Source organism: Asterias amurensis, chromosome 14, assembly GCF_032118995.1.
Source record: "Asterias amurensis chromosome 14, ASM3211899v1".
NCBI lineage: Eukaryota > Metazoa > Echinodermata > Asteroidea > Forcipulatida > Asteriidae > Asterias > Asterias amurensis.
The window spans coordinates 6,001,785-6,029,256 of record NC_092661.1 but is presented as its reverse complement, the minus strand read 5'-3'; the positions used below and the strand labels follow the sequence as shown (position 1 = coordinate 6,029,256).

General features: G+C 40.0%; 1 protein-coding gene across 1 annotated transcript; it reads right to left on the bottom strand.

Annotated features, from left to right (window-relative positions):
• Window positions 1-1,762: 1,762 nt before the first annotated feature.
• LOC139947377 (snake venom 5'-nucleotidase-like) lies at window positions 1,763-25,892 on the bottom strand. The gene is made up of 8 exons (XM_071945277.1): window positions 25,361-25,892; window positions 10,932-11,145; window positions 10,345-10,533; window positions 9,258-9,461; window positions 8,366-8,611; window positions 6,506-6,661; window positions 4,554-4,757; window positions 1,763-3,496 (listed from the first exon to the last, which is right to left on the bottom strand). The coding sequence occupies exons 1-8, from the start codon at window positions 25,688-25,690 to the stop codon at window positions 3,297-3,299; spliced, it is 1,743 nt and encodes a 580-aa protein (XP_071801378.1). The 5' UTR covers window positions 25,691-25,892; the 3' UTR covers window positions 1,763-3,296.
• Window positions 25,893-27,472: the final 1,580 nt, after the last annotated feature.

Here is a 27,472-nt window from a genome sequence, read left to right as displayed (position 1 = left end):
TTGAGGTCTCGAAATCAAGCATCTGAAAGCACACAACTTCGTGTGACAACGGTGTTTTTTTCTCATTAATATCTCGCAACTTCTCGCAACTTCGACGAACTGTGAAGACTAGTCTTTGACAATTACCAATAGTGTCCACTGGCTTTAAGTTGTTTTAAATGTTTTTTACACTTATTGTAAATAATGATGGATTTTTAATTAAATGCCAAGGGGTATTAAAGGCCTTCGGGCTACAGCTTTTTGTAAACTTGGTTAGTTCCAGGTACAGTTATGTTTATATTTAGTTTGTGTTTGGATGCTGAATAAATAATAATAACAACAATAATGGACTTTTAAGTGGGTGAGATTTTGTTTTGTCAATTTACATTAGTTGTTAAAAAAGAAAGATTTTAATCTTTTTAATTTTTTGTTAATTAATATTTTTTTAACGGTCTCATCAACACTTTTTGTTAAATTCAATATCTTGTATATCATGTTTCATTTGTGTATTGTGTTGAACATGTTTTTGTTAATCGGCCTAAAACTAATTCGAAACATAATAAAATGTTATCAAGTCAACATAATATAACGAAGAAAAACCGCGAACTTCCGCCAAAAGGAGTTGTGCTCACCTCCCGCAAAACATTTCATTTTGTCATTGAGGCGTTTAGCTTTGTCATGTCCCAAAGGCTGTTTACTACACAAGAACCATGCTTGAATTCACCAGGTATGCACGAATCACAATACTGGCACGGTACTGCTGTCCCATAGTTTTACTTGTAAAAAAAAAAATGTGTGTATTTATTTTCAAAGCTAAAACTAATTTATTCAAATTGTAATGAGTATTTTTGTTGTTCAGATTTGTCATTAAAGCCATTATACACTTTCGGAACAGAAAAAAAATAAAAGTTCACAGATAACTTACAGGGTTTACAGAAGGTAATGGTAAAAGACTTCTTAGAAATATTATTCCATGAAATGCTTTACTTTTTGAGAAAACATTAAAACAATAATTATCAATTCTCGATATCGAGAATTACGGATTTTTAAAGTCACCTGGAAATATAATTTCTTTTCTTCAAACATTAAAGTATAATCATGTTTCTGAACAATAAAATATTTTTTTGAGTAATTGTTTTTAACGATTTATATGTTTAAACAAATAAATAAAGTTGTGTGGGGTGACTCCGCCTACCCCTTTTGTGACGTCAATCGAGGCAGACTTTGCCTCGATCGAACATCGAACACACGTACGTGCAAGTACATTTAAGTCCTAGTCGTGAGTTTGTACGTTTCGAAAAAGTTTTTTTCTTGCATTTTTCCGGCAATGTCGACCAGGTGTATTGCTGCTGGATGCAGCAAAACAACTAAAGATAGGGTCAGTTTGCAAGTCTTTTCTAGCGCTGTGCAGCAAACACTTTGAGCCGTCGTGCTTCGAGAATCCGGAATACACTACACATTTTGACATGAAGAGAAAAGTTCTGTTCTAAAACATGACGCCATCCCAACAATTTTTTCCAGCTAGTTGGGAAGTCGAAAACGGTACCTGAAAGAGGTAACGAACCTCGTGAGCATTTGCCTAACGTGAACAAAATCAGGTATTGTTTAAACTTTGAGGGCATGTTTTTAGCTTGCGCCAAGCGTCACTATCTTGTGTTGGCACTGCATGCGATTCATTGCGCCTCGATTGACGTCACGAACAGCGCCCTCTCGGGTCGGGCTTATTTTCAAATTTGTAAATAACATCGAAACTTTTTTTTTTAAACCTTAGTTAATTGTTTATTCATATTCCACTCATCAAAACACATATTTTAGTGACAAAAGCTTTATTCTGACAAAATACCACTTCCAGGTGACTTTAAGCACATGTCATGACACGGCGAAACGTGCGGAAACAAGGACGGGTTTTCCCGTTATTTTCTCCTGACTCCGATGACCGATGGAGCCTAAATTTTCACAGGTTTGTTATTTTATATAAGTTGTGATACACGAGGTGTGGGCCTTTGGAAAATACTGTTTACCGTAAGTGTCCAATGGCTTAAAAAATAATTCAAAGCAAACATTTGTTTTCATAAAAAATAAAGAATTTCGTTTGACGTGCTTTCTCGTTCCGGATCCGATACGCGTGAGACTTGCATAGAAATATTTTTAGGTTTTTTTCTACTATCATCATTATAGACCGTGTAAGTTTTATGTAAATCTGTGATCTTGTCCTTGCTCCGTGCCCCTCAGCAGCTGTGCCGAGAGTTTTATGACACACACTTCCAGTTTTACTGCAGGTAGATGAAGTCACCATGCCAACCATGCTCAAAAATGTATTTACTCGGTTTATTTTTTGAATAAAGATGTTGGACAAACAAATAGGCGTTTTACATTTTTATTTTAAAAGGAAAACCAAAATCGAATAATGATGCTTCTCTATAGTTTACGTATTCAAATAGCAAGATCAATTATCCTTGATCATCAGCAACTGTTTTAGACCATTCTGCAAACGTTCTCAACGCCCTGAGTCTATATAAGAATTTAATGAGATGTAAAACCTGTTTAATCTAATTCTAACTTAGATTTTCTTAATTGAAAACATTCTAAATTTAATTAGCAAAATAAATATATCACTTGTTGCTGTTTTTGGTAAAAATTTAATCATTTCTGGGCCAATTGTGACCCTGAAATATTGTCTGTGTGATAGCGAGCCTAAAAGTTGTCAAGCTGGCCGAAGTGGGTCAGGCCAACTGGGACAAGCAGGGTCAAGACAATGGGTTATGAGTGTGTCAGGCCAACTGGGACACGCAGGGTCAAGACAATGGGTTATGAGTGTGTCAGGCCAACTGGGACACGCAGGGTCAAGACAATGGGTTATGAGTGTGTCAGGCCAACTGGGACAGCAGGGTCAAGACAATGGGTTATGAGTGTGTCAGGCCAACTGGGACACGCAGGGTCAAGACAATGGGTTATGAGTGTGTCAGGCCAACTGGGACACGCAGGGTCAAGACAATGGGTTATGAGTGTGTTCTCATTCATACACCTGAGTTTTGGGGGAAGCAGTTTTGGACACGAGTGTTATGTTTTATACCTTTACCACGACATTGGCTCCTCTTCCACAAGCAAAGAGATGCACTTTCCTAAAACAAATCGATGTTAGAGGTCTATACTGTAGTATCTAAATTGTTGACCCTTGTTCCTATTCTGAAGTAGCGGCATGTTTAAACTATTTTAAAGCAACTGCCTAATATCTTACCTAATAACAACCTATAACACTTTCAATACACACACAATACAGGTACTACTTTTAAACCTACACCCTAGCTACCGGATAGTTATAAAGTAAGGTAAAACGCGAAGATAAGTATTGAAAAGAACATAGCCGAAACGCCAGTCTCATGACGACCACCAGAGGTTGACCCATCACCGCAAGGGTTGTCGTCATTCTCTACGAATGTGATCCGTCTCTCCAGCCCTGTCGTCAATGGAGTCAAACGTTTGATATATTCAGTGGCAACCATTATGTCTAGATTACCTGTCAAATAAATGATACATAATAGGAAACGGATCATTAAACATAATTTAAAAATACGTCTTGGAAATGAGTTTGAATCATAAGACGTCCCTTCCAGTCTCACGTTTAAATAAACATCGTTCTTATAGGGATTTAGAGCTATTTTTAATTGATGGTGTATATTTTAATCACTCTAGGTATGTTATAAGCAGAAAGCCAGAGCTAAATGTTAATACTTAACCCGATTTAATGTGCTGCTGGTTGTTTGTCTGTACACACGGCACATCCGTGATAACCAGCACATGACAATGACACGCATTTGAAAAGCATCAAACTAAAGTATTTTATATAACACCCAAGCAGATCCTTGCCATTTGATTGGAGGATTGTCCGTCACGTGTTAGCAAACAAAAGTACTAATGCACGCTACGTCACTCATCGTGCATTTTTCGTTCCATCCGAAAAGTACTATTGCACGCTGAGCAAGGCACACACTAGCATTCGGCAACTGCGCGTCTCAAAATAGCTGTTCAGAACGCACATTGTAAAACAGGCCGACCCCCCCCCCCCAAAAAAAAAAAAAAAAAAACAAACAAACAAACAAACAAAAAAAAACAAAAAAAAAAAAAAAAAAAACGGGTGTAATTTCATAATTAGAAATTGTAGGCATACGCTTTGTTTATTTTGAAAGTTGTATCCGCCTATCAAAATGACAAAGATCAACTTGGATGCTATATAAAACAAATAATGAATGTTTTTCATTCGTGCAATAGTGCAAATAATATGTTCATTCGTTGAAAGATGAAATGTTCCGTTCAACTCGGCTCCGCCTCGTTGAATAGAACATTCCATCTTCCAACTCATGAACATTATTCGCACCACTGCACTCACAAACATTCATTATAATTGTATAATATCCATTAGTTTGAACCGAACGGGTATTGCGTGCTGCTGAGTAATTATATTTTAGTGTACACGTTTCAAACGAGAGTAAAGTGAGCCCTCTGTCGACAAGTCGACTGGTCCTTGAACATCATCGTGCAACGGACCAAGATAAGACTACATGCTCGCAACTTACCAGAAATACGCTCAGTATGGTTGTACCGTAGCATGTTGTAACCGTCTCCACCTATCTCAGCGAGGAAGTTGTTCATTAGAACTTTGTATTCCTTGTTCGGATCAAGGGGGGCAAAGTCTGGGACTTCGCAAATGCTGCAACGAACCTCAACCTTGACTACTCGACTACCGGGACTTTTAGAGAGATCGTAGGTTACTAGCAATCCTATTTCAAAGATAAAGCAGAAATACATATATAGAGATTGTAAAGATATCAACACGCATTTTAATGGGAGTTGTAGGCATATTTCCAAATGAAGACATATTATTTACTTCAAGTGAATCTAAAACAAGTTCCTATAATATTCAACGCTGCTGCCAATCCGCCGCCGGGGCAAAATGAAAACCAGCTTCTAATGTATGGGCAAACTATACGGAAGTGTAGTTAGGACATACCGGAAAAAAATCAAGCTTCACTATTCCGGATTAATATTCCGCCCGGATGGATTACTATTTCTCCGCCCGGTTGGAATACCAAGTTCGCCCGGGCGGAATACAAATACAGCCCAGGCGGATAACGGTGAAATGAGGAATAGTAATCCGCCCGGGCGGAATAGTAATCCGCCCAGGTGGAATAGTAATCCGCCCAGGTGGAATAGTAATCCGCCCAGGTGGAATAGTAATCCGCCCAGGTGGAGTAGTATTCCGCCCAGGCGAAATAGTGGAGCCCGATTTTTGTTCAGTGGTGGCGCGGCGGCGGCCTTCATTGGGAGTGCCTGGCGACCTAAAGTTTGTTTCCAGTTGGCTTTCAGTCGATAGCTGTGCGGTGCTCAAGCCCCGAGTCATATTATATAATGGATTTCACTGTTACAGAAACACATGGAAAAAGTCCTTTCCCAGACATAGCCTATTTGGATCACGTGACGCCCCCAGGATTATGTCATTCGAATTTAGTACTAGAGGATTGAGGTATCTTTTGGAGGTGCTTCCCCAATGCACAATGTTGTAAGTCCCTCATGTTTGTAGTTGGAAAAGTATAATAGCTCACGTTATAGAATACTTTTATGGGGGGGGGGGAAGCACTTTTTTGTAAGAGAGAAAAGGAAATGAAATGAAGAATTATACGCTTAGCAGCGTCATACAGAGTGGACCTAGAGTTTCCTAATTCATTCTGATATCACTTATTGTGAAGTTGATCTGGGACATACTTATATGTGACCAACGCTGTGATAATGAGTCAGATGTCGCGCAATGCATTTTTGAGAAATGGACAGTTAAAATTAATGTGGAAAATTTCAAAAACATTTTTTTTAATAAATACCTTTTAAGATTTATATTTCCATGGTAAAACTTTAGAACACGTTTTTTAGGCAATAAAGCTATGAATACAACAAGTTTGTGATCATACTTTAGTCTAATTTGTATCCTTTTGCGTGAAATGGTAGTTTAAAACATCACTTTATTTGTAATTCGTTTTTAACAAAAAATGATATATTTCAAATGGGAGTAACTCAGCAACGCGATACACCCCAAAGCTTAGACATGTACCAAAGAACTGCTGCTAGTGTGTTCTTTCCAGCCACACATATATTACTAAATTTTTTAAATTGTCAACATCTGACTCATTTTCACAGAGCGGGTTACATAAGCTCTTCGAATGATGCAAATTAAACTAATGAAACCTGATGATGTGTATCAAATGAAATCATCGTATCTAATGAAATCATTGAGCCTGTACGACCAGTGCCTCTGTATCGGTGCGGATGACGGGACCAGGGCCCAATTTCATGGCTCTGCTTACCGTAAGCACAGCATCGGCGCTTCAGAAGCAAGGAATTCTGTGCTTACGGCAAGCGTATTTCACGGGTTAGTGGCGAATTTCGGCGCTTGCACGTAGGCGGGGATCTTGGATCGTATAAAGCGCAGAATTCGGCGGTAAACATTTGGCCCAGTGTACGTTGCCTAATAACCTACCAGAAACTTGGAGGAACTCTCCACCTGGCTCGACGTCAGAGTACTTTGCCACCGAGTGTTCCAACGCTTCCAGGATGAACATCCCTTTAATGGTGATTGTGTCGACTGTGTTGCCAAATGGTATCACAGTCGTTATGTCACCAACAGTTATATCACCTGTAGAAAACATGACGAAAAGGGGTCAAATGCTGGTAAACCCCTCTCCAAATTATTGTGAATCCCTGACTTCACCGAAGTTTAAAATTCGTTATGCAAGAAACATGATAAACTTTGGACTAGCCGTAGCAAAACATTTTTTTTTTTTTTTTGGGGGGGGGGGATTATTTTTCAAGTTGACGGCTTCACTCTGTCTGTCATTGAAGTCCGAAAATTTAAGCAAAATTTTACAGCAACAAATTTTCGTTTACCATTTTTTTCATCCAAATTGTGAAAAAACATATTCTACATTTTACGGATCAATATTTTTTATTCTCTACGCTAATATTTAAAAAAATTGATAAAGTCCACTTATCCGTTAGCACCATATCGCACATTTAATGTTTGAGTTTCACGGGATACAATAATTAATTTTATTCTCTCCTCTGTTTCGCTTGCAGCTTGGTTTGAACAGCTAAGAATAAGAAATCTATCCCTTCCACTTTTCGGCTAGATTTGTGGAACAAGAGATAGACCATTCTATTCCCTCCTGTTTCCGGCTGGGTTTGAGCATCTATCCCTCACGTCTTAAGCTTGGTTTGAGAACAAATGGAAACATAATTCTACCCCCTTACTAAAATTATTACCACACCACCCGAACCACAATAATGAATGAAATTTACACTGTGATAAATTGGTTTGCGTATTTTTGTTCGATACAGAGCTTTTAGTCATGTGCGCTTATTGACCGCTCGTCGGCCACGACTTGTGTCTGAAATCTTGATGGTTCAGTAATACGGGACCTACTACATAGAGAGTTCCCAAGACAGATCGTTTTCAAAGAAGTCAGTCGACAAACCTGTTCGGTACGACATACGTCAGTTGGTCTGTACTCATGACACAGACCCGCAAAGCTGTGATATACAACTATGCTTCATTTTCTAAATGGAAACGAGAACTGCAATTTGAACTTCAGTGGTGTCTTCGATTTATTGACTATGGCTGGCAGTGCCTAAACAGACGCTGCCTAACTCACACACGACGGTGGAATCGTTTCTATGATGAACCGTAAGATGGTAATACATCTTCTGTGTAGACACTTGGTGGCGCACTCTATTAACTCGCCCGTATTGGTTGCCACAAATCATGTTCTATAGCATCAGTAGAGATACGATCTGAGCCTTTCTGTTGACTTTTTTTAGGGCTCCGTCCCACTAAACATGGGGCAGGCAGAAAGACCACCTCATGAATGGTTTGCAGGCCACCAAAATATTCTGTTAGGCAGATTTGAGAGCCAAAAAAAGGAGAACAGTGTAAACAATTTGCTTGTGACCTGGGGATGGTTGACTTCCAACAAGTGGTTATTTTGGAAGCAATACCCAACAGCACAAGCGCCAGTAAGGGATAATAGGGAGCAAGAATGTTTCATTTTAGAAGTCAGAGGAATACCCCAAATTGGAAGGAGAGAAGGGGGAGGCATGCAGTCAAAGGGAATGAAAACCCAACCCACAAGTCACATTATATATTTCCATCAAAGTTTTGGAGAGCCTACCAGGCTCCTTGTGTCTGAGGAGCGACTTGACCCGGGGTCCACAGAGGTCACGAAAGGCAGACCACTGAGCCAATCTGATGTCCCTAAAGACAGAAACAAAACACTCAGAATAAAAAAAAAAAACAATATTCGTTAAAGACTATAATATTAAACCAAAACAAGAGAGCACTCACCTGCTGACAGACGTGTTCTTATTGATCCACCATTTATAATGGCAATGGTGACGTCATTCTGACGAGTCCCATTCACAAGGTCGTGGGTTCCATAGCTTACGTAGGCATCAGTCAACATATTTCCCAAATTGCATTCGTTTGTCCGGCAGTCGCTTTTCAAAACAACGTTGGTCCTTCCAATGTACTCCCTGGATACATTCCCGACCTCTTCACCCCATTCCTTAATCTCCTCCAGAGTTCCCGGATCTATCATAGCAAAACAAATGAATGCATTTAAAACGTAGACAGAAGACAGAATTTAAAGCAGAATTCGCACCGCTAGTAGCTGACCAGTGGGACCCAACTGTCTTCCTTCAAATGTGAAAGCAAATTTTCAAATCCACATGAGAATCTTGCAATATCTAGATTCACTGTCATTATCTATAATTATTGTATTTTTACTAGATTTTCCACATTCACAGACAATTTCATTCTTAAAGTGACTGTATATGCTATCTTTGTTTTTTTTTGAAGATGGTTGATTTGTTTAATCCTCAAAAATAAAACAATAAACAACACAACACATGTAACAATTTCAGACAGTGATGTAGCAAAAAATCCAGAGCAGCTATTGTCCACGCATGAAGAACAATCCGTATCTCATCTGGAATACACACTGACTCTGAGCAACATTATCTGACTGTAGTAAGTGACTTTTCTCAGATAAAGCCTCTGGGGGCTCTTTAAACATAACCACGCTTCAAACTGAAATGATTCTCAAAACACTTTATTATACCGAAAGCTGATGTACTTCAGACAAAGTTATAGTTTTTGGGGGCAAGTACAAAACGTCAATTCTCCCATACAACAAATGGAGCCACTTTCACAGGTTCACCTCAAGCCAACATGTTACCTTCTTCGACGTTGTTATCCAGCAAAATAGGGTTGCCTTCCCAGCTGGTGATCTTTCCACTGTCGTCAAATGTTACGTGCAGACGCCCCAGGTATTTTCCAAATGTGTAATCCTGAACAACCAGTACATTGCCGCTTGTATCGGAGTCAGGGTGCTCGACAGTTGGATAAACTCCTATTGGTTTATCTGAATCAGGTTGTGTACCTAACCAGAACATCAACATAGAATAAGTGCGTGTACGGTTGGAAATTTGTTTGGCCGGCTGTGGCCGTTGGCTGCGGTGGCACACTTGAAGAAAAATATCTTAAAACATCACGTTACCGTTCGTTGAGGATATTATGGCATTTGCTTTCAGATTGAGTGATTAACCTGCTGCCCATCGCATTGTCGCAGGGTAATAGTATATTTTTCATTATAATTTATATATTTTTTATTTAAATAATTACTACGGTTGCCACTGGATCCTTCTGAAAGCGGATCTTTAGGCGCATACTCCATTAAATAAAATCCCATAGCATACAGTGCACATATGCTAAATATTCAGAAAATAAACAAACATACAATTAGAAATCTCATAGCTAACAGTACAAGGGAAATTATTTATTGTCTCTTGAAATTTTATCCTCTGCTCAATTGTTTTTGGGAGTACCAAGGCCCGTCCAGTTATTCACCCTCCAAATAAAAACACCCCTGCAACGGTGTAATTTTCCTACGTCAGAACATCAATCTTGAGAAATTTCTCAAAAATATCGCAAGTTGGAAGTCAACAACCCCGAGCCTACAAATAGGCAACATTTTGGCATTGTATCAATTTTATTGGGTTCTCAAATTTGTCTATAGTATGGAGTATTTTGAGTGCCTACAGAATATTGATAAAGCCGACACTGCGTTACTCCCTATTCGTAGTGGGTGCACCCCTATGGTACTGGAACAACGAGCAAGTGTCTACATCTTTGTATTGCTCCTTGATTAAGTGATAAACGGTCTCATTGGTTCTCTGTTTATATAAAAGCATCGGCTTGGTTATGGGTGAGCATAGCGACGAATCCATCCTGCAAATTACATAACGGGTAAAAGTTTGCCTCACCATTGTAGAGAAATGTATTAGAGTGACCACCGACAACTATGTCGACTCCTTGAACCTCCTTGGCAATCTTCTTGTCCATGGTATGACCAGCGTGGCCCAAAGCGATGATCTTATTGATGTTTTCCTCCACTATGAGTCGATCAACCTCAGCCTGTATGGCGGGTATCTCATCACTGAACACTAACTCTTCTGTCAGGGTGTGTAAGGGGAAACAAACCACGTGAATGAATCAATGATAAATTTGACTCGGAAAAGTAGGCTTACAAAATAATAAAACTCAGCAAACGAGGCCCCATGTTTCCGGTAGCCTACCATCTGGATGATGCTGTGGTGGTTCTGAAAATATTGTCGTTATAATCGTCGACAGACCCGGGTTAGTTTTGGCTCATAGCATGGTATAATGGCAATGGTTCTAGCCAGAAAAAATAGTTTAAAAGCTTTGAACAGATCTAAATAATTCACTGTTGAGTATTGAAGAGATGGACTGAAGCTGATTGGCGGAGTTTCGGGCAGATTGTTTAAAAAAAAAACCACACAAAAAGAAGCTAGCTTCAAAAGGACAACGCTGATCTATTTTAGAAACTTACTCGTTGTAGATATCTCTGGGGTCTGGGTGAGTGTGTACCCGACTACCCCAATCTTTTCCCCGCCGATTGTCAAGACTGTACTCTTGGTAAAAAGGCCATTAATGCTTGGTTCTTTGCTTGCGTCGATATTGCAGCTGACCACCGATGCATTGACGTCACGTAGAAATTGTTCTAGACCTGCTGGCCCATTGTCGAACTCGTGGTTCCCGATAGCCTACAGATTCAACAAAAAACATAGATTGTATGGGTTAAAGGGACACGTTGCCTTGGATCGGGCGAGTTGGTCTATGGAAAGCGCTTGAAACCATTTGTTAAAAAGTACACATGGTTTGAAAGATGTTTTAAAAGTAGAATATAACGATCCACACAGTATATGCTTCGAAATTACATGCTTTTTCTGATACGTCGTGAACTAACACGGCACGCCAATTTGTGGAGTCAAGTTTTTTACTTCATAACATGGCGACCACGCAATTTCAAGGCATATCCGCGTGGATCATTATATTCTACTTTTACAGGGATCAAAAGGTTTAAGGGTGATCGGGACGGTGAGGGGTTGAGCCACTCCTCATCCATGGAAATGTCCCATATGATCAGCGTCTAAAATAGCCTCTCCTAATTCAAACTCCTACTGCCCGGCTTCACGTGCCGATCCCTGTTGCGAACAGTGGGCAGAGGTGTGAAGGCAAAGCTCTGGCACCCTAAAACCAGATTGCCCCCGCCGGGCAGGTGGAGCTCGTCATCCATGGGAGGTAGTTCACCTAGGATTTCAAACATGGGCAGATGGGGCTCATTAACCTTGGCTGGTAGCTCACCTAAAGAGAAGGAAACTCTTGTCAGATAAGACTTCAACATAAGCACCAACACTGACGTCAGCCCCTGAAGCTAAGGACAAATTATCAGTGAAGTCCGAGATCAAGATCCACCCTTCATCCTCGGGGATCTCAACGCCAGAGTTAGTGCCGATCACAAATCCTGGTCTTCATGTGTATGGGACAGTTTGGCATCGGAAATCTAAATGAAAATGGTCAGCGTCTTCTTGAGTTCTGCTGTCACCACATTATGTGCATCACTTACACAAGGGGTCCTGATGGAGACACCCTAGATCAAAGCACTGGCACCAGTTTGACATTGTACTCACAAGACGTACCTGGGCAGCGTGAAAATAACCCGCAGTTACCAAAGCGCAGACTGTGACACATACCACTCTCTTGTGTGCAGCAAAGTGAAGCTTCAACCAAGGAGCATTCACAGATCCAAGAAGGCAGGGCGGCCTCGCAGTGACACGAGTAAGACTCGCAACCCGGAGAAGGTGCAAGCATTTATTTTGTCCAGGTCCTTGTCTTGCCAAGAGTACCCAATTCGGATATCAGCGGGAGATGGGAACACCTCAGGGATTCTGTCTACAATGCCGCTTTATCCACCTTCGGCAAGAGGCAAATCAAGTCACCCGATTGGTTCGAGGCTCATGCTGAGGAGCTGTCTCCTCCTATAGAAAATAAGAGATGCGCTCTCTCGGCATAGAAACACTTGCCTTCTGTGAGAAACCTGCAGGCACCACAGACCACGCCAAACAGAGTCCAGCAAACCGCAAGGCGATGCGCCAATGACTATTGGCTCAAACTCTGCTCTCAGATCACAACTTCTGCTGCCATATGAAATTTAAGAGCGAAAATCACCTGCATGTTTACCCACCGCAAGCAGAGACGCACGCGTTGGCTTGGACATGTCACCCGCATGGAGGACGGCCGACCCCGAAAAGACCTCATGTATAATAATAATAATAATAATAATAATAATAGTAATAACAACAACAACAGCAACAACAGCAACAACAACGACAACGACAGCGACAGCGACAGCGACAGCGACAGCGATAGCGATAGCAATAGTAAAGTAATAGTAAAGTAATAGTAATAGTAATAGTAATAGTAATAGTAATAGTAATAGTAATAGTAATAGTAATAGTAATAGTATTAGTATTAGTAATAGTAATAGTAATAGTAATAGTAATAGTAATAGTAATAGTAATAGTAATAATAATAATAATAATAATAATAATAATAATAATAATAATAATAATAATAATAATAATAATAATAATAATAATAATAATAATAATAATAATAATAATAATAATAATAATAATAATAATAATAATAATAATAATGAACATTTATATCATCGTCAGGAGTCGAGAAGTCTTTTCAGAACTGAGAAGTCTCCCGAACATCCGATAAATCTACTCCGCATTAGTAGAATAAAGAAAGACAGTTCTCTAAAAACAAACTCTACCTGGCAAGTAGATACACACATGGTGTTACCGCAAACCAAATTTATATTGATACCTCACCATGCAATGCCTCAAACCACATACAGTTAGAACACCTGTCATCTGCAGTTACTGCGGTTGAGACTGCCATTCTCGCATTGGACTCAAACGCTGTTCCCAAACCGACGTCCAACGGCACAACTCAATGGTCCTCCGGGATTGACGGATGCCTACTGTTACGATCCAAAAAACTCCAAACTATCCGTGAATATAAATCACTCAACAAGCCTGAATTTCCTCAGATGCAACAAAGAAATCAAACAAGGTGACACTGATGTATAAGAACACAGAAACAAAGCGATTTAATGATAAAACTATCAACCACTTCAGTTACCGAATCGGTTTAACAAATATACAATGATTGATTAAATCAAATGTACATTAACAAATGGTTCTTATACAAAATAAGTATCTTACGGGCTAATACGTCGACAGCAACAGAAGATACGGTGAGGAACACAAACACTGGCTTTAAACGATCAGCTCCAGGGGCGATAAATAAGTTCTTTGCCGATGTGACTATGAGCTATCACGGGGTAAACTCACTCCGATAAAATGTCCAGAAGAAGACGAAACAACAACGGGTACACAATCTGACACCCGCCACAAAATATGGGGAAAAGGCCCCAAAATACCGAACTGTAGACTAAGTTCGAAAATGTCCTTTCCGGAATCTAAATACGCTCTTTAACTGCACTCGGTCAAACGCGAACTCTATCACAAGCTCCTTCAACGAGTTGTATCACAATCACCGAAGTCGTAGCTTCCACCAGTCTTGCGTAATGTGTCCTCTCGAAAATTTCTCACAGCCCGTATTTAAAGGATTTGTGTGTGGTTTTCTAGAAAGTACTACACTAGATTATTCTAGATCCTTCACAACAGATAAGCGCCGCCCACAATAGGTCAACGGACTTACACACATAAATGATTGACAGCGTGTGCACATGCATTACGTAGGGTCTCATAACACTACTATTACTTAAAAAACCAGAAAATCTAACAAAATCGATTTCATAACAAACGGTTTCAAGCTCTGCTCACTGACCAACTCGACTTATCCAAGGGTAATGTGTCCCTTTAATGATGAGTTGCAGTAAGATAAAGCCACTTAGTTGATTAGCTCGTTTTTAAACGTCCTAGTAGGTAGTATTTTTTTGAAAACGTTTCGGAGGGTTAATGCGAACTTTGCATTCATTAATGTTTAATTACTAAATTCAGTTATTTGCTATTATTTTGTATTCTTAAATACCTCAGACAGTTTCGCTATTCCTATTGGTTGAGAGCGCGTCACGTGGGTGTGTATAAACCTTTGTTTATGACCGGTAAAAAGTGTTAATTCATGGGCTTGACACGCGACCTTGCATCTGTTCTTTTAAGACAGTTTCTTCATTCCTATTGGTCGAGAGCAACGGCTGAAACAGTTGTGTCACATCACGCGATACGCGCACAGCATTCCCTTATAAGGAGTTGTTTACCCGAGGGCGGCGGGGGGCTTTACCATTTCATAGCTGGAGGGGTGCTGTGTTGAAAGCCATTATACACTTTCGGCGCAGAAAAAAAAATACAAGTTTACAGATTTACAAATAACTTACAGGGTTTACAGAAGGTAATGGTGAAAGACTTCTCTTGAAACATTATTCCATGAAATGCTTTACTTTTCGAGAAAACATTAAAACAATTATCAATTCTCGTTGTCAAGAATTACGGATTTATTTTTATAAACACATGTCATGACACGGCGAAACGTGCAGAAACAAAGGTGGGTTTTCCCCCTGTTATTTTCTCCCAACTCCGATGACCGATTGAGCCTAAATTCTCACAGGTTTCTTATTTTTTATATCAGTTGTGATACACGAAGTATGGGCCTTTGGACATAACTGTTTACCGAAAGTGTACAATGGCTTCAACAATTATAATTTTTGTATTTATTTTACTTTTTGAGCAAAAAGTGATGATGTTTTTGACCGAAAAGGTATTCATGAATGGAAATCAAAGTGTGTTGAATCGGTTTTCAACTAGTGGTTTAAACCCGCCGAGGCCTGGTTCTTTATAATTTACCCCGACTTCGTCTCGGTAAAATTATCAAGAACCAGGCATCGTTGGGATTAAACCACTAGCCGAAAACCTCTTCGCCACACATTGATTCCCTTATTAAATCCTTAATGCATGAATGAATAATTAAGAGCATTTAAAATGCACAGAAAAAAAGTTTCTGAATCAGTGACTCCAGCTGAAGCATATTATCATAATAGCTACGTTTGGTTGCCCGCTGAAGTCTTATCTGACAGTAGCACAAAGCCGTTTGGTTGCCCGCTGAAGTCTTATTTGACAGTAGCACAAAGCCGTTTGGTTGCCCGCTGAAGTCTTATCTGACAGTAGCACAAAGCCGTTTGGTTGCCCGCTGAAGTCTTATCTGACAGAAGCACAAAGCCGTTTGGTTGCCCGCTGAAGTCTTGTCTGACAATAGCACAAAGCCGTTTGGTTGCCCGCTGAAGTCTTATCTGACAGTAGCACAAAGCCGTTTGGTTGCCCGCTGAAGTCTTATCCGACAGTAGCACAAAGTCGTTTGGTTGCCCGCTGAAGTCTTATCTGACAGTAGCACAAAGCCGTTTGGTTGCCCGCTGAAGTCTTATCTGACAGTAGCACAAAGCCGTTTGGTTGCCCGCTGAAGTCTTATCTGACAGTAGCACAAAGCCGTTTACGGGTTGCCCGCTGAAGTCTTATCTGACAGTAGCACAAAGCCGTTTGGTTGCCCGCTGAAGTCTTATCTGACAGAAGCACAAAGCCGTTTGGTTGCCCGATGAAGTCTTATCTGACAGTAGCACAAAGCCGTTTGGTTGCCCGCTGAAGTCTCATCTGACAGTAGCACAAAGCTGTTTGGTTGCCCGCTGAAGTGTTATCTGACAGTAGCACAAAGCCGTTTGGTTACCCGCTGAAGTGTTATCTGACAGTAGCACAAAGCCGTTTGGTTACCCGCTGAAGTGTTATCTGACAGTAGCACAAAGCCGTTTGGTTGCCCGTTGAAGTGTTATCTGACAGTAGCACAAAGCCGTTTGGTTGCCCGCTGAAGTCTTATCTGACAGTAGCACAAAGCCGTTTACGGGTTGCCCGCTGAAGTCTTATCTGACAGTAGGACAAAGCCGTTTGGTTGCCCGCTGAAGTCTTATCTGACAGAAGCACAAAGCCGTTTGGTTGCCCGCTGAAGTCTTATCTGACAGTAGCACAAAGCCGTTTGGTTGCCCGCTGAAGTCTTATCTGACAGAAGCACAAAGCCGTTTGGTTGCCCGCTGAAGTCTTGTCTGACAATAGCACAAAGCCGTTTGGTTGCCCGCTGAAGTCTTATCTGACAGTAGCACAAAGCCGTTTGGTTGCCCGCTGAAGTCTTATCCGACAGTAGCACAAAGTCGTTTGGTTGCCCGCTGAAGTCTTATCTGACAGTAGCACAAAGCCGTTTGGTTGCCCGCTGAAGTCTTATCCGACAGTAGCACAAAGTCGTTTGGTTGCCCGCTGAAGTCTTATCTGACAGTAGCACAAAGCCGTTTGGTTGCCCGCTGAAGTCTTATCTGACAGTAGCACAAAGCCGTTTGGTTGCCCGCTGAAGTCTTATCTGACAGTAGCACAAAGCCGTTTACGGGTTGCCCGCTGAAGTCTTATCTGACAGTAGCACAAAGCCGTTTGGTTGCCCGCTGAAGTCTTATCTGACAGAAGCACAAAGCCGTTTGGTTGCCCGATGAAGTCTTATCTGACAGTAGCACAAAGCCGTTTGGTTGCCCGCTGAAGTCTCATCTGACAGTAGCACAAAGCTGTTTGGTTGCCCGCTGAAGTGTTATCTGACAGTAGCACAAAGCCGTTTGGTTACCCGCTGAAGTGTTATCTGACAGTAGCACAAAGCCGTTTGGTTACCCGCTGAAGTGTTATCTGACAGTAGCACAAAGCCGTTTGGTTGCCCGTTGAAGTGTTATCTGACAGTAGCACAAAGCCGTTTGGTTGCCCGCTGAAGTCTTATCTGACAGTAGCACAAAGCCGTTTACGGGTTGCCCGCTGAAGTCTTATCTGACAGTAGGACAAAGCCGTTTGGTTGCCCGCTGAAGTCTTATCTGACAGAAGCACAAAGCCGTTTGGTTGCCCGATGAAGTCTCATCTGACAGTAGCACAAAGCCGTTTGGTTGCCCGCTGAAGTCTCATCTGACAGTAGCACAAAGCTGGTTGGTTGCCCGCTGAAGTCTTATCTGACAGAAGCACAAAGCCGTTTGGTTGCCCGCTGAAGTCTTATCTGACAGAAGCACAAAGCCGTTTGGTTGCCCGCTGAAGTCTTATCTGACAGAAGCACAAAGCCGTTTGGTTGCCCGCTGAAGTGTTATCTGACAGTAGCACAAAGCCGTTTGGTTACCCGCTGAAGTGTTATCTGACAGTAGCACAAAGCCGTTTGGTTGCCCGCTGAAGTGTTATCTGACAGAAGCACAAAGCCGTTTGGTTGCCCGCTGAAGTGTTATCTGACAGAAGCACAAAGCCGTTTGGTTGCCTGCTGAAGTGTTATCTGACAGAAGCACAAAGCCGTTTGGTTGCCCGCTGAAGTGTTATCTGACAGAAGCACAAAGCCGTTTGGTTGCCCGCTGAAGTGTTATCTGACAGAAGCACAAAGCTGATTTCTGCCTGCTGTAATATTATTTTTCTAAATTAAAATTGAAACATGTTCAGTCTACGTAATGCAGTGCGTATCGCTACTCAGATGGAAGTTATTATAAGTTCAATCAAGATACATCAATTGCACAAGTAAAGCTAGGGGTTGTAACAATACAGGAAGGAATGGCGGCTTTTGCATTATTATTGAGGTTATATTTGCATGATATTTTGTTTGCAACTCATAAAATTGTCCCATCTTTGTGGTTTAAAAAAAGAAAGGGTAGAAACTGAAAAAGGGTATTTCATTGGGAACTGAGCATTTTGACATCGAGTTCATTACAAACTCTACGGGCATGCAACTGCAGTTTGTACTTGTGAAGGATTGTGCAACGCATAGCAAGATTTTGTACGGTTTTATCACTTAATGGCGAAACTGAGTTACCCAAAATAAGCACCGCTGGAAAATTACGCTATATGCATGCACATTTTTTCCAGAGCAAACCGGAAGGTATTTTTGTTTTCGAACAGAAATATTCTGAACATTTTGATATACTTCTTTCGATTTATTTACTAATCGACACCATAATTAAGTCTTAGGAAACGTGTAAAATATTAATAAGAGTAATTCATTTTAGCATAAACATGGACAGATCTGTCATTGACATTTTTAAATGTTAAACAACAATCACTACTGAAATGGTTTATTTCGAGAAAAATTCAGTCTCCCCTCGGGCGTCTTTCTATCATTAATTTCAATTACTGCCCCAAGGGAAACCCTGACAGCAAATTAGAAGTAATGCCCCTCAGAACGAGCAGAAATCAAAGCCAATTTGCTGGAAGCATCGGGACATGGTTCCGCTACAATAAGTGGATAAGGCAGGCTGAACTGGCGAGTTTACTTCGTCAGTCTACCCGCAGGTCACTAATTTCCTTTGTGATTTATCTGCAAAGTATGCATCGTTTTTCGTGCGTGACCTCTGTGTGAATATTAATTAGTCAAAAGGGCTTCTAGAATTCGGTCATTTTCAGCCTTTTCTGAAAAGTCTCAAACAAAATAATGTAAAATTGAAACGAAGAGCATATCTGTCGTTATGTAATAAAAAAATCGGTGCAACTCAAATTTTAAAAAGAGAAATTTATACGTAAAAAAATGCTTCAAAAACAGAGAAAACAAGTCACAAAAACACGGCAATTTCCCGTTATGGATGTCGGCAACAGTCCCCAATTAGTACGTATATGGATAGATTAGTTCATATTCTACATGGAAATGTTAAAAGCGAGACCGGATCGTACCTAGTCCATTCAGGACACAGCGGTTTCCACCGTTAATCCAAAACTCCCATTACGAAAAAATCAATTATTAGTCCTGCACGATGACGATGGCTGACGATGACATCATCGACGAATATGGCAGCAAGCTGTTTTTCGTTGGTATGGTAAAAGCGCCTGTCTATGAGCTGACTGACTCAGCTCATTCATCCCATGGCTCTTTCTTATTGACTAACGCTGCCTTTCTTGTCGGGGCACCATACCAACGAAAAACAGCAAGCTGCCATATTAGTCGATGATGTCATCGTCAGCCAATCACCTTGCAGGAAAACCATGCTGTCTAATAGTTGTTGAAAAGGGGGAGAAAAAAAGCCACACCCACATCAAATTCACATTGATGGTAAAAGTGACCCATACGGTGAAGCAAGTTCGGTTATTATTGTTAATATAGTTTGATTGAGAGACGTAATGTCACTGTTCAATCATGTGGTGAACGCATCGGCATAGTACACAATCGTTACACTCGCTGGACTTTCACAGAGCTGCTTTTAATCACACAGTTTTGCAGGATACCAGTCACAAATTCACGCGCGACATGGTGTTTTGGACGGCAAGGTTTTTCTTGTATAGCAAGCTTAATGTTGTGCTAAGCTACTTTTTGTGCTGATAAGCAGATTGTATTATAAAAACCAAACCAAATGCGATAAATCCCAATTTGGGCACGGCTGATCGAAATCGATCGTGTCTGATCTTGCATGATGATAGTGGTATATACCCTGACCAATTCAGAAAGTGGGTGTCCTTGACGATACGACACGCATATCATCTGCATGTTTAACTGACAAGTATTAATTTTGAAACCCTTGTATTAATAGCACTCTATCAGTTAAGTACGGTAAGCCTGCTTGATTAATATTGATTAGGTAGTTTCTTATCAAAATCCGAAACGACAAGGCCAACTCTATTATAGAAGACAAATTCTACTTCGAGTAATTAATGGACGATCATTTTGAGAAAAAGGTTAATGTTATTATAATGGCTTGCATGTTATGCGCATGCTTGAAAAGGTAATCAATTTCATATCTGCTTTTTGGAAAGGTTAATGATAGCGTTAACAGGTTAAAATAATTACTGAAGAGGGGTTGCCGATATTATCTAAAAGAATTGCAAATTGCTCCGTTTTTGGTCCGTCTTTAAACGCATATAAGCCCACACAGTCGTCACGACACAGAATTTCGTTATCTTAATGTCCTATGTTACAGTCCGTGTACGTCACATGCGCGTCATCTGATTATCAGATCGATGCATGAGCTCAGTAACCGCCATCCTTGGAAAAACATCACCTTTTAGGCAAAAAATTTGGGCTTGTAGAACAACTGAAAACAACTTTTTAACAAGTAATGTCTTTAAGTTTCAAGTCAGCAATTAAGGAAGAATTTGTAACTGGCAAACTATCGCATTGCGATAACCGAGTTCATGTTTCAGTAGAGACGGCCGATTTAGTACACACTAAATACAACATTGATTACTTCCGTATCAGCTAAAAAAACTCAGGTGACTTTATAAATTCTAGAACTTAGCCTTCGTTCTAAGAATGTATTGGCTTATACGTTGTTTCCCTATATTTATCATCATTGTGTAATCATCAGCCGGTCGAGTCGCAGGGTCAAAAGGTCGGCATACTTAACAAACGCAAAATCTCGCGATCCGATTCGTGGGGTATGAAGCTTGGTTGACGACCAAATAAATAAATAAATAAACCTTTACCATTTTGTTTCTTTTTAACAGATGTTCGGTCAACCATAAAATAGTCCATGAAAATGTTCCGGCAGAAATCTCCTCTAAATGCTGGTGATTGTTACGGAGGGATGACGTACGCTCGAAACAGACCCTTTGCGATCGTTAACCTTTTAGTTTCGGGATCCCATCTACATCCACAATCAGCTCACAAATCGGATTTACACTATAAGATTGAACAGTGTTCATATAATGTTCCCTTGGTGGCTGCTGTGGCGTGTCGGGCATGCCTCTTAAGTGAACTTCATTACCGTTGCTCGCATAATGTAGACCGTGGGATGATCATCAAACAGGGCTCTAGTATTCCAGTTTTGTAACCAACCCTCTACAGTTACAACTAACTGCATTTTCCCCTCGATATAAACAAGGGTGTACAAGTATGCACCAGAACCACAGAGTTAACCCCCTTTACTCTTACATAAAAAGAGTTAGTTTTTACGTGCACTACCAATACTAGTTTATGCAAACAGGGAAAGGACCACGGAAGGAGTTCGAACTCCCTTATTTCAAAGGAAACATGACCGTCGCGGCTAATGGACCTTTCTTTTGTTGATAAACACACCGCCTTGGTTTGCATGGAGGGCCAAATGTTGGTAAAACACTTAATCGTATAAACAGATCTTTTCACCAAATTCAACATTTCTGCAAACTTTTAATTAAACAAAATACCTCCCATAGTTAGTTTAATTTTTTTCAACAAAATCAACACAATTGTTGAATGTTTTTGTAACGTTGTTACAAACCGTAGCGATCTGTTTTTTATTTGCATTCGTGGCTTGCCATAGTTCTCCAGGCAGGGTTGGCGAAAACTAATAATTTACCAGATGAGTGGGGCTCAAGATACACGTCACCGGGAACACCATGTATCAACTTAAACCACAGGGAAACCAAACTCTCACTAGGAAATCTTCATCAATTTCATTCACCCACTCTTCAACCAATAAGAACATATTTTCCTTTGTTCCAAGAACCCTTGTTGAATGGAACCGCCTATATAGTATGTATAAGAGAAGCTCCTTCAATAGACTCATCCAATACAATGCTAGATAAATTCCAAATGACCACTTTCATAAGGGGAGTTCACCACTAATTTTTGTCCACTCGCCACACCACACCTGCAACTTTCCTGTGAGGAGTTTAATGCAGTATTCGACAGATACAGATACTCCCCATCACATGACCGGTGTCTCAGGGAATTTTATCCGCCGGAGATTCAGTCCCCCGGAGACCCAATGGGAAATTAAAGGGATGCTGCAGTGATTTCAAATAAAACAGTTAATTTTGCTGTCATTTACTTCTGAAATATGTTTTGAACATCAATAATCTGTGTTTTGTTTATTCCCGATATATCTTACTTGTGTACTTAGCGAATAAGTTTTGTGGATTGATGATGGTTTCAATTCATCGTGACGTCTACTGACACCAACCTCCACTTTGCAATCATCCACCTTTAACAAGATGCTTGAATAATATATAGGACCATACAATGTTTTCAGAAGTTAGTAAAGACCAACTGTCGCGATATTTTCATCAGAATGTGGAATCCATGAACGTTAGCGAAGCAATATCGGTATCTCCGGCCGCAACATTCACCGAAACATAAACATAAACAATTTGAATTTCCCAAAATCGCCTTGCCTCCTGTGAGTTTTAGAGATTTGATTTGGTTTTTGACATTTATTTTTGTTCATCTGGATTTCTTATAAACGGGGTCATTCAGTTAAGGAGAATGGACGAGAAAGTGTAGATTCGTGAAAGGCGAGTACATGGTATTCACGAATCTACACTCTCGAGTCTATATTCTCTGACTAAACTATTTCCCCCATTGGTTTTATTATGTAACACAGTTTGAATGAAATGGAAATGGATTTCTCAATAACAACGAACACTAGTTAGTCAATCTAATTTCGTAAACGACGGTTGGTCAATTTTATGATTGTTTTACAAAATACATAGTGATTTTTCATAGCTGGAAAATGTTATTGTAAATTGAAAGATAAAATAATTTTCTGCTGTGTTTTGTTGCACTTCATACTATCTTTCAGTTTGGAAAGACAGTATCACTAATTTTCAAGTTTAACTAATAAAGAATCTACACTCAACTGTAGATTATGTTACGGATAATGTACACATAAGTGTAGATCCGTAACGAAGTGTAGATTCGTAAAAAATAATCTACACTTTGAACAATAGAGTGACGTCAGCACGTCACAGAAATAGTTTAATGCGAAATAATTTTGCAAGACATGGTTACTACCATAACCAAAACTAATCCTTCGGATACAAATACCACATATTTTTGGCGGGGTTATTACCAAACTATGACCCTATAATATAGCGTCATAGTATGTTATAAGCTCCTCATCACACCGCCATTATTTTGTCCACTCGTATCCATTATTGTTTGTTCCCTAATAATGGTTATGGGCTGTTTTGCTCTGATTATGCAACACATTTGCTAATTGCTCACGGTTCAAAGTATATTGATTGAAAAATTTCTTGTATTTTTAAAGTTTCCATTTTTATGGGTTTAGGCCCTATATATATATATATATCTATACATATCTAGGTCTGTTGTTTCTAATGTTTTAAATTTGTATCTACCTTGAATCTTTTTTATGTCGATTATTTTTCGGATTAATATAGGTTTTCTCGGTCAAATTCGGCCAATGAGCAGTCAATTTCATTTCCATGCGTTCGAATTATAAAGCCGTTTTGCCTCTCCAATTGTTATTGCGTTTCAAATTCAGAATTAGATCATTCAATTTCGTTTTCAGTCAAGTCAAATTCCTTTAGCACTCTGTTCAATTTAGCGTATCGTCATTCTTTTTCGTGCCACACAAGTCTCAAGAAGCGTCTGTGAATTTGAATGCTGCTTTGATGAATTGTTAAATTGAATGATTATTTTGTTAAATCGAATGACGCTACATTACATTTGACTAATCATAAAACGAAATCGAATGACCCTTTTCAGTAGCATTCGATTTCGCGCGAAATAGAATAGCTTGGTGGTTAAATTGGCTGCCCATTGGCCGAAGTTGACCGAGAAACCATATAGTATTTGGCCTTTATTTTAATTGGTCTTGTTTTTTGCCCTTTAGTTTTTATTGCTATGCGCATTGAGGAATCTCTGATTCATAATGCGCCTTATTAATGCTGTTTGTTATTATTAAAATTATTTTTATCTGCACATCAGAGAAAATACAACGTTTCAATTCAACCAAAAGCCTCAACCGCATTCAGAACCCTTTATCTTGGTCATAATAGTTGCGGGTTCTTTTTTAACTGATGGATATTAAATTCTTTAACGGGTTGAGGATACTTCAAGTTCTTAATTTCGCAACCATTAAACAAGTGCAGTATGTGCATTATGCTGCAATATGAAACTTCGGCATGCGTGCACAGCTAGCTGATGTGGCCTATATACCACACAGCTAGGCTCTAGCAATATAACATGGCCCAATGTCACAGCGCTGCATAATTTAATGCTGCTCAGCAGAAATGAGCAGGCTTACAATGGTATAGTGACCAGCATGCTATTTTTGCAGGTAATCTTGTTCTGATAAGCATAAATTTAGTGTGCTAAGCTAAACAAAAACGGTGAAAGTTTAGGCTCATTTGGTCATCAAATTTGCAAGAGAATAATGGAAAAAAAAACACCCTTGTTGCACAACTTTGTCTGCTATCAGATGCATAACAAAAGCCTTCAGCTGAATTCTAAGTAATTTGATTGAGAAATTACCCCAGTCTTTTCCCTCAAAAACAACGATATTTCAGAGGGGGTCAGTTTTAGAGAATGAGCAGCCAATTTAACCACCAAGCTCTTCTATTTCGCGCAAAATCGAATACTACTGAAAAGGGTCATTCGACTTCGTTTTATGATTAGTCAAAATGTAATGTTGCGTCATTCGATTTAGCAAAATAATCATTCAATATTTAACAATTCATTAAAGCAGCATTCAAATTCGCAGACGTTTCCTGAGGCGTGTGTGCCACGAAAATGAATGGCGCCACGCTAAATTGAAGAGAGTGCTAAAGGAATTTGAATCTACTCAAACGAAATTGAATGGCCGAATTCTGAATTTGAAACGCAGTAACAACTGGAGAGGCAAAACAGCTATAACTCGAACGCTTTAAAATGAAACTGGCTGCTCATTTTCTGAATTTGACCGAGAAAACCTATACTATTGGCAGCTCTATATTGCTCGTTAAGTACGTTTTTGTTCTGTCAATGATTGTTTAGGTAACCATTGTGATCTGTGCCTTTAAAGCACCAATGAAATTGAGCCCTATATATAAGCGAATCCTTTTCCAAATTGCCAAATCATAAAACGAACGGCGTATCTCAAACTTGTAATAGAAAAAAATAAAAAAATAAACGACATCCCTAATTTTAAAAACTACACACCATGACGTCATATCCGATGGCATTCATGAAGTGTGAGGTGGCACGGCCCTTGTAGAGGTAAAACCACATTGTTCCCTGAAACTGGTCACCGCCATCCAAGAGGATCACATTATCTTCTTGAGCTCGTATTTCCCGCACCTTGGTGACTCTCCTGGCCACTCCGCCGTAGCACTCCCCGTCCATGGAATCCTCATCTTTGCAGTTGCCTCCTTTATCGGTGAACTGCTCAAACCGAGCATGCACATCGTTTGTGTGAAGTACAGTCAAGTCGAAGGTAGCTAAGCAGGCGGCAGGTAAGAGTACAACAAGAACTCGTGCATCGAGAAACATGATGCTTTACTACAGCTGATGACACGATAAGCAGTGCAATAACACTTTTATGTTGGGACAGTGTGATCACCGAAACAGCTGATACAGTGTATACTTCAAAGGCAGTGCACGGCCGTTTTATAACGTCAATCTATAACGGCCCCTCTCTACGGGATGATGTCGCACACACAGCAGCCAAGAGCAAGGTAAAATTGCTGCGCACCGTGTAAAACTCCCAAGCGTTAGTATCAACCTTGGACACTTGATAATAATTTTTATTGGCTCATAGAAACACGTGAAGATGCGGAAATACAGTGCAGTGGACCGTAGCATGAACACCACTCAGGAAGCTCGTTTTTCACTCAGCATCGTATTCAGCTGAACAGTCAATATTTTGATTTCAGATTGATGTTAAAGGTGCGACCTCAACGGTGCGTTGCTCTCATAATAGTTTGCACGTTTTATACGGACTTCTAGGATAATATTTAAGCACAGATTTATCCAATGCAGATTTGTTTAGCAAATTAAAGTATCTTATAGGCTAATGGTTTATAAAAATTAGATATGGGAATTAAGCCGATAGACACTATAAGAGTATTCTGTTCGTAAGAATAACCGTATTTATAATGCGCCTCCCTTCCGAAGGTTACTGCAAGTTGAGTGGGACGCATTTTGAATTATATGAGACCTAATCCTTAGCCTTTATAGCACAATGTAATGGTTTACAAGGTGCTGTGGCGCAATATGCACAATCGTCCTCGAAGACGTTATCTAATTCCCAATGAACTGATTCCCTATAGTCACAAAGCAAACAAGGGTTACAGGTGGGTCACGCCTCCTGCGGTCCGCTGGGGCAGTCAGGGCACAGTCGGGGCAGAAACTCGGGTAATAATTGGGGCACATGGGGCACCATTTAGTCTGAGGAGGGCATCTTTAGCAGCATTTCCGTATAAAAGAAAGCGGCTTGCTATCACAGAAATGCAAAAACAAGAGCGTGGAAGCCCCTTCCAACGCTCTAGGTTTGCCAATAATGTGTAGGTAGAAACATGGAAATCGTAAATCGAATTTTTTTATACTAAACTTACTTGGTAAGAAAAACAACAGCTGTAGACAAAAATATAACAATATTATAATGTCATACGTTTCTCAGATTGTGTATTCCAATAACGGATGATAATTCACGTGCGAACATAACCGCTCCAGATTTTCGGTTAGTTTTATTATGTCTACATTTGTAGGATTTAAACAATAATTGAATAATTCTAAAAACTAAAAACTTTGCTCAATAGTCACCTCTGGTAAGGTCTGTACTCGTAATTGACCCGTTATATAATTCTTTTCTCAGTAAACAGTACTAAAAACATATTTAAAAAGTTATAAATAAAAACGGTTTAAAACTTGACGCCACAACTGTCTACACAACCCTCAAGAGATCAACACTATCCCAACGTCAAGTGTGTTCAACTTGATTGATTAATTCAACAAAAACAACCGCATGTTCAATTATCACTCTATTCACGTGTAATGAACACAACAGTGTATTGTTGATGTTATCACTAACAAGATTAAAATAAACAAAGCTGTTGACACAGCTCCGATATAAAAAACAATCTTTGAACACCCTTTCTGCTATACGCACACATTGGGTATTGTGTTTGAACATTTCAATGGTTAAGACTGTAGAGGTCAACGAGGTTAACATGTAGTTTACACAAAAGTACGGTCTGTCTTTTGGCTCCGAGAGTGACTCTGGAAAACTCCAGGCATCACATACATGTACGTGGACAGACGGTGGCAAAGGGT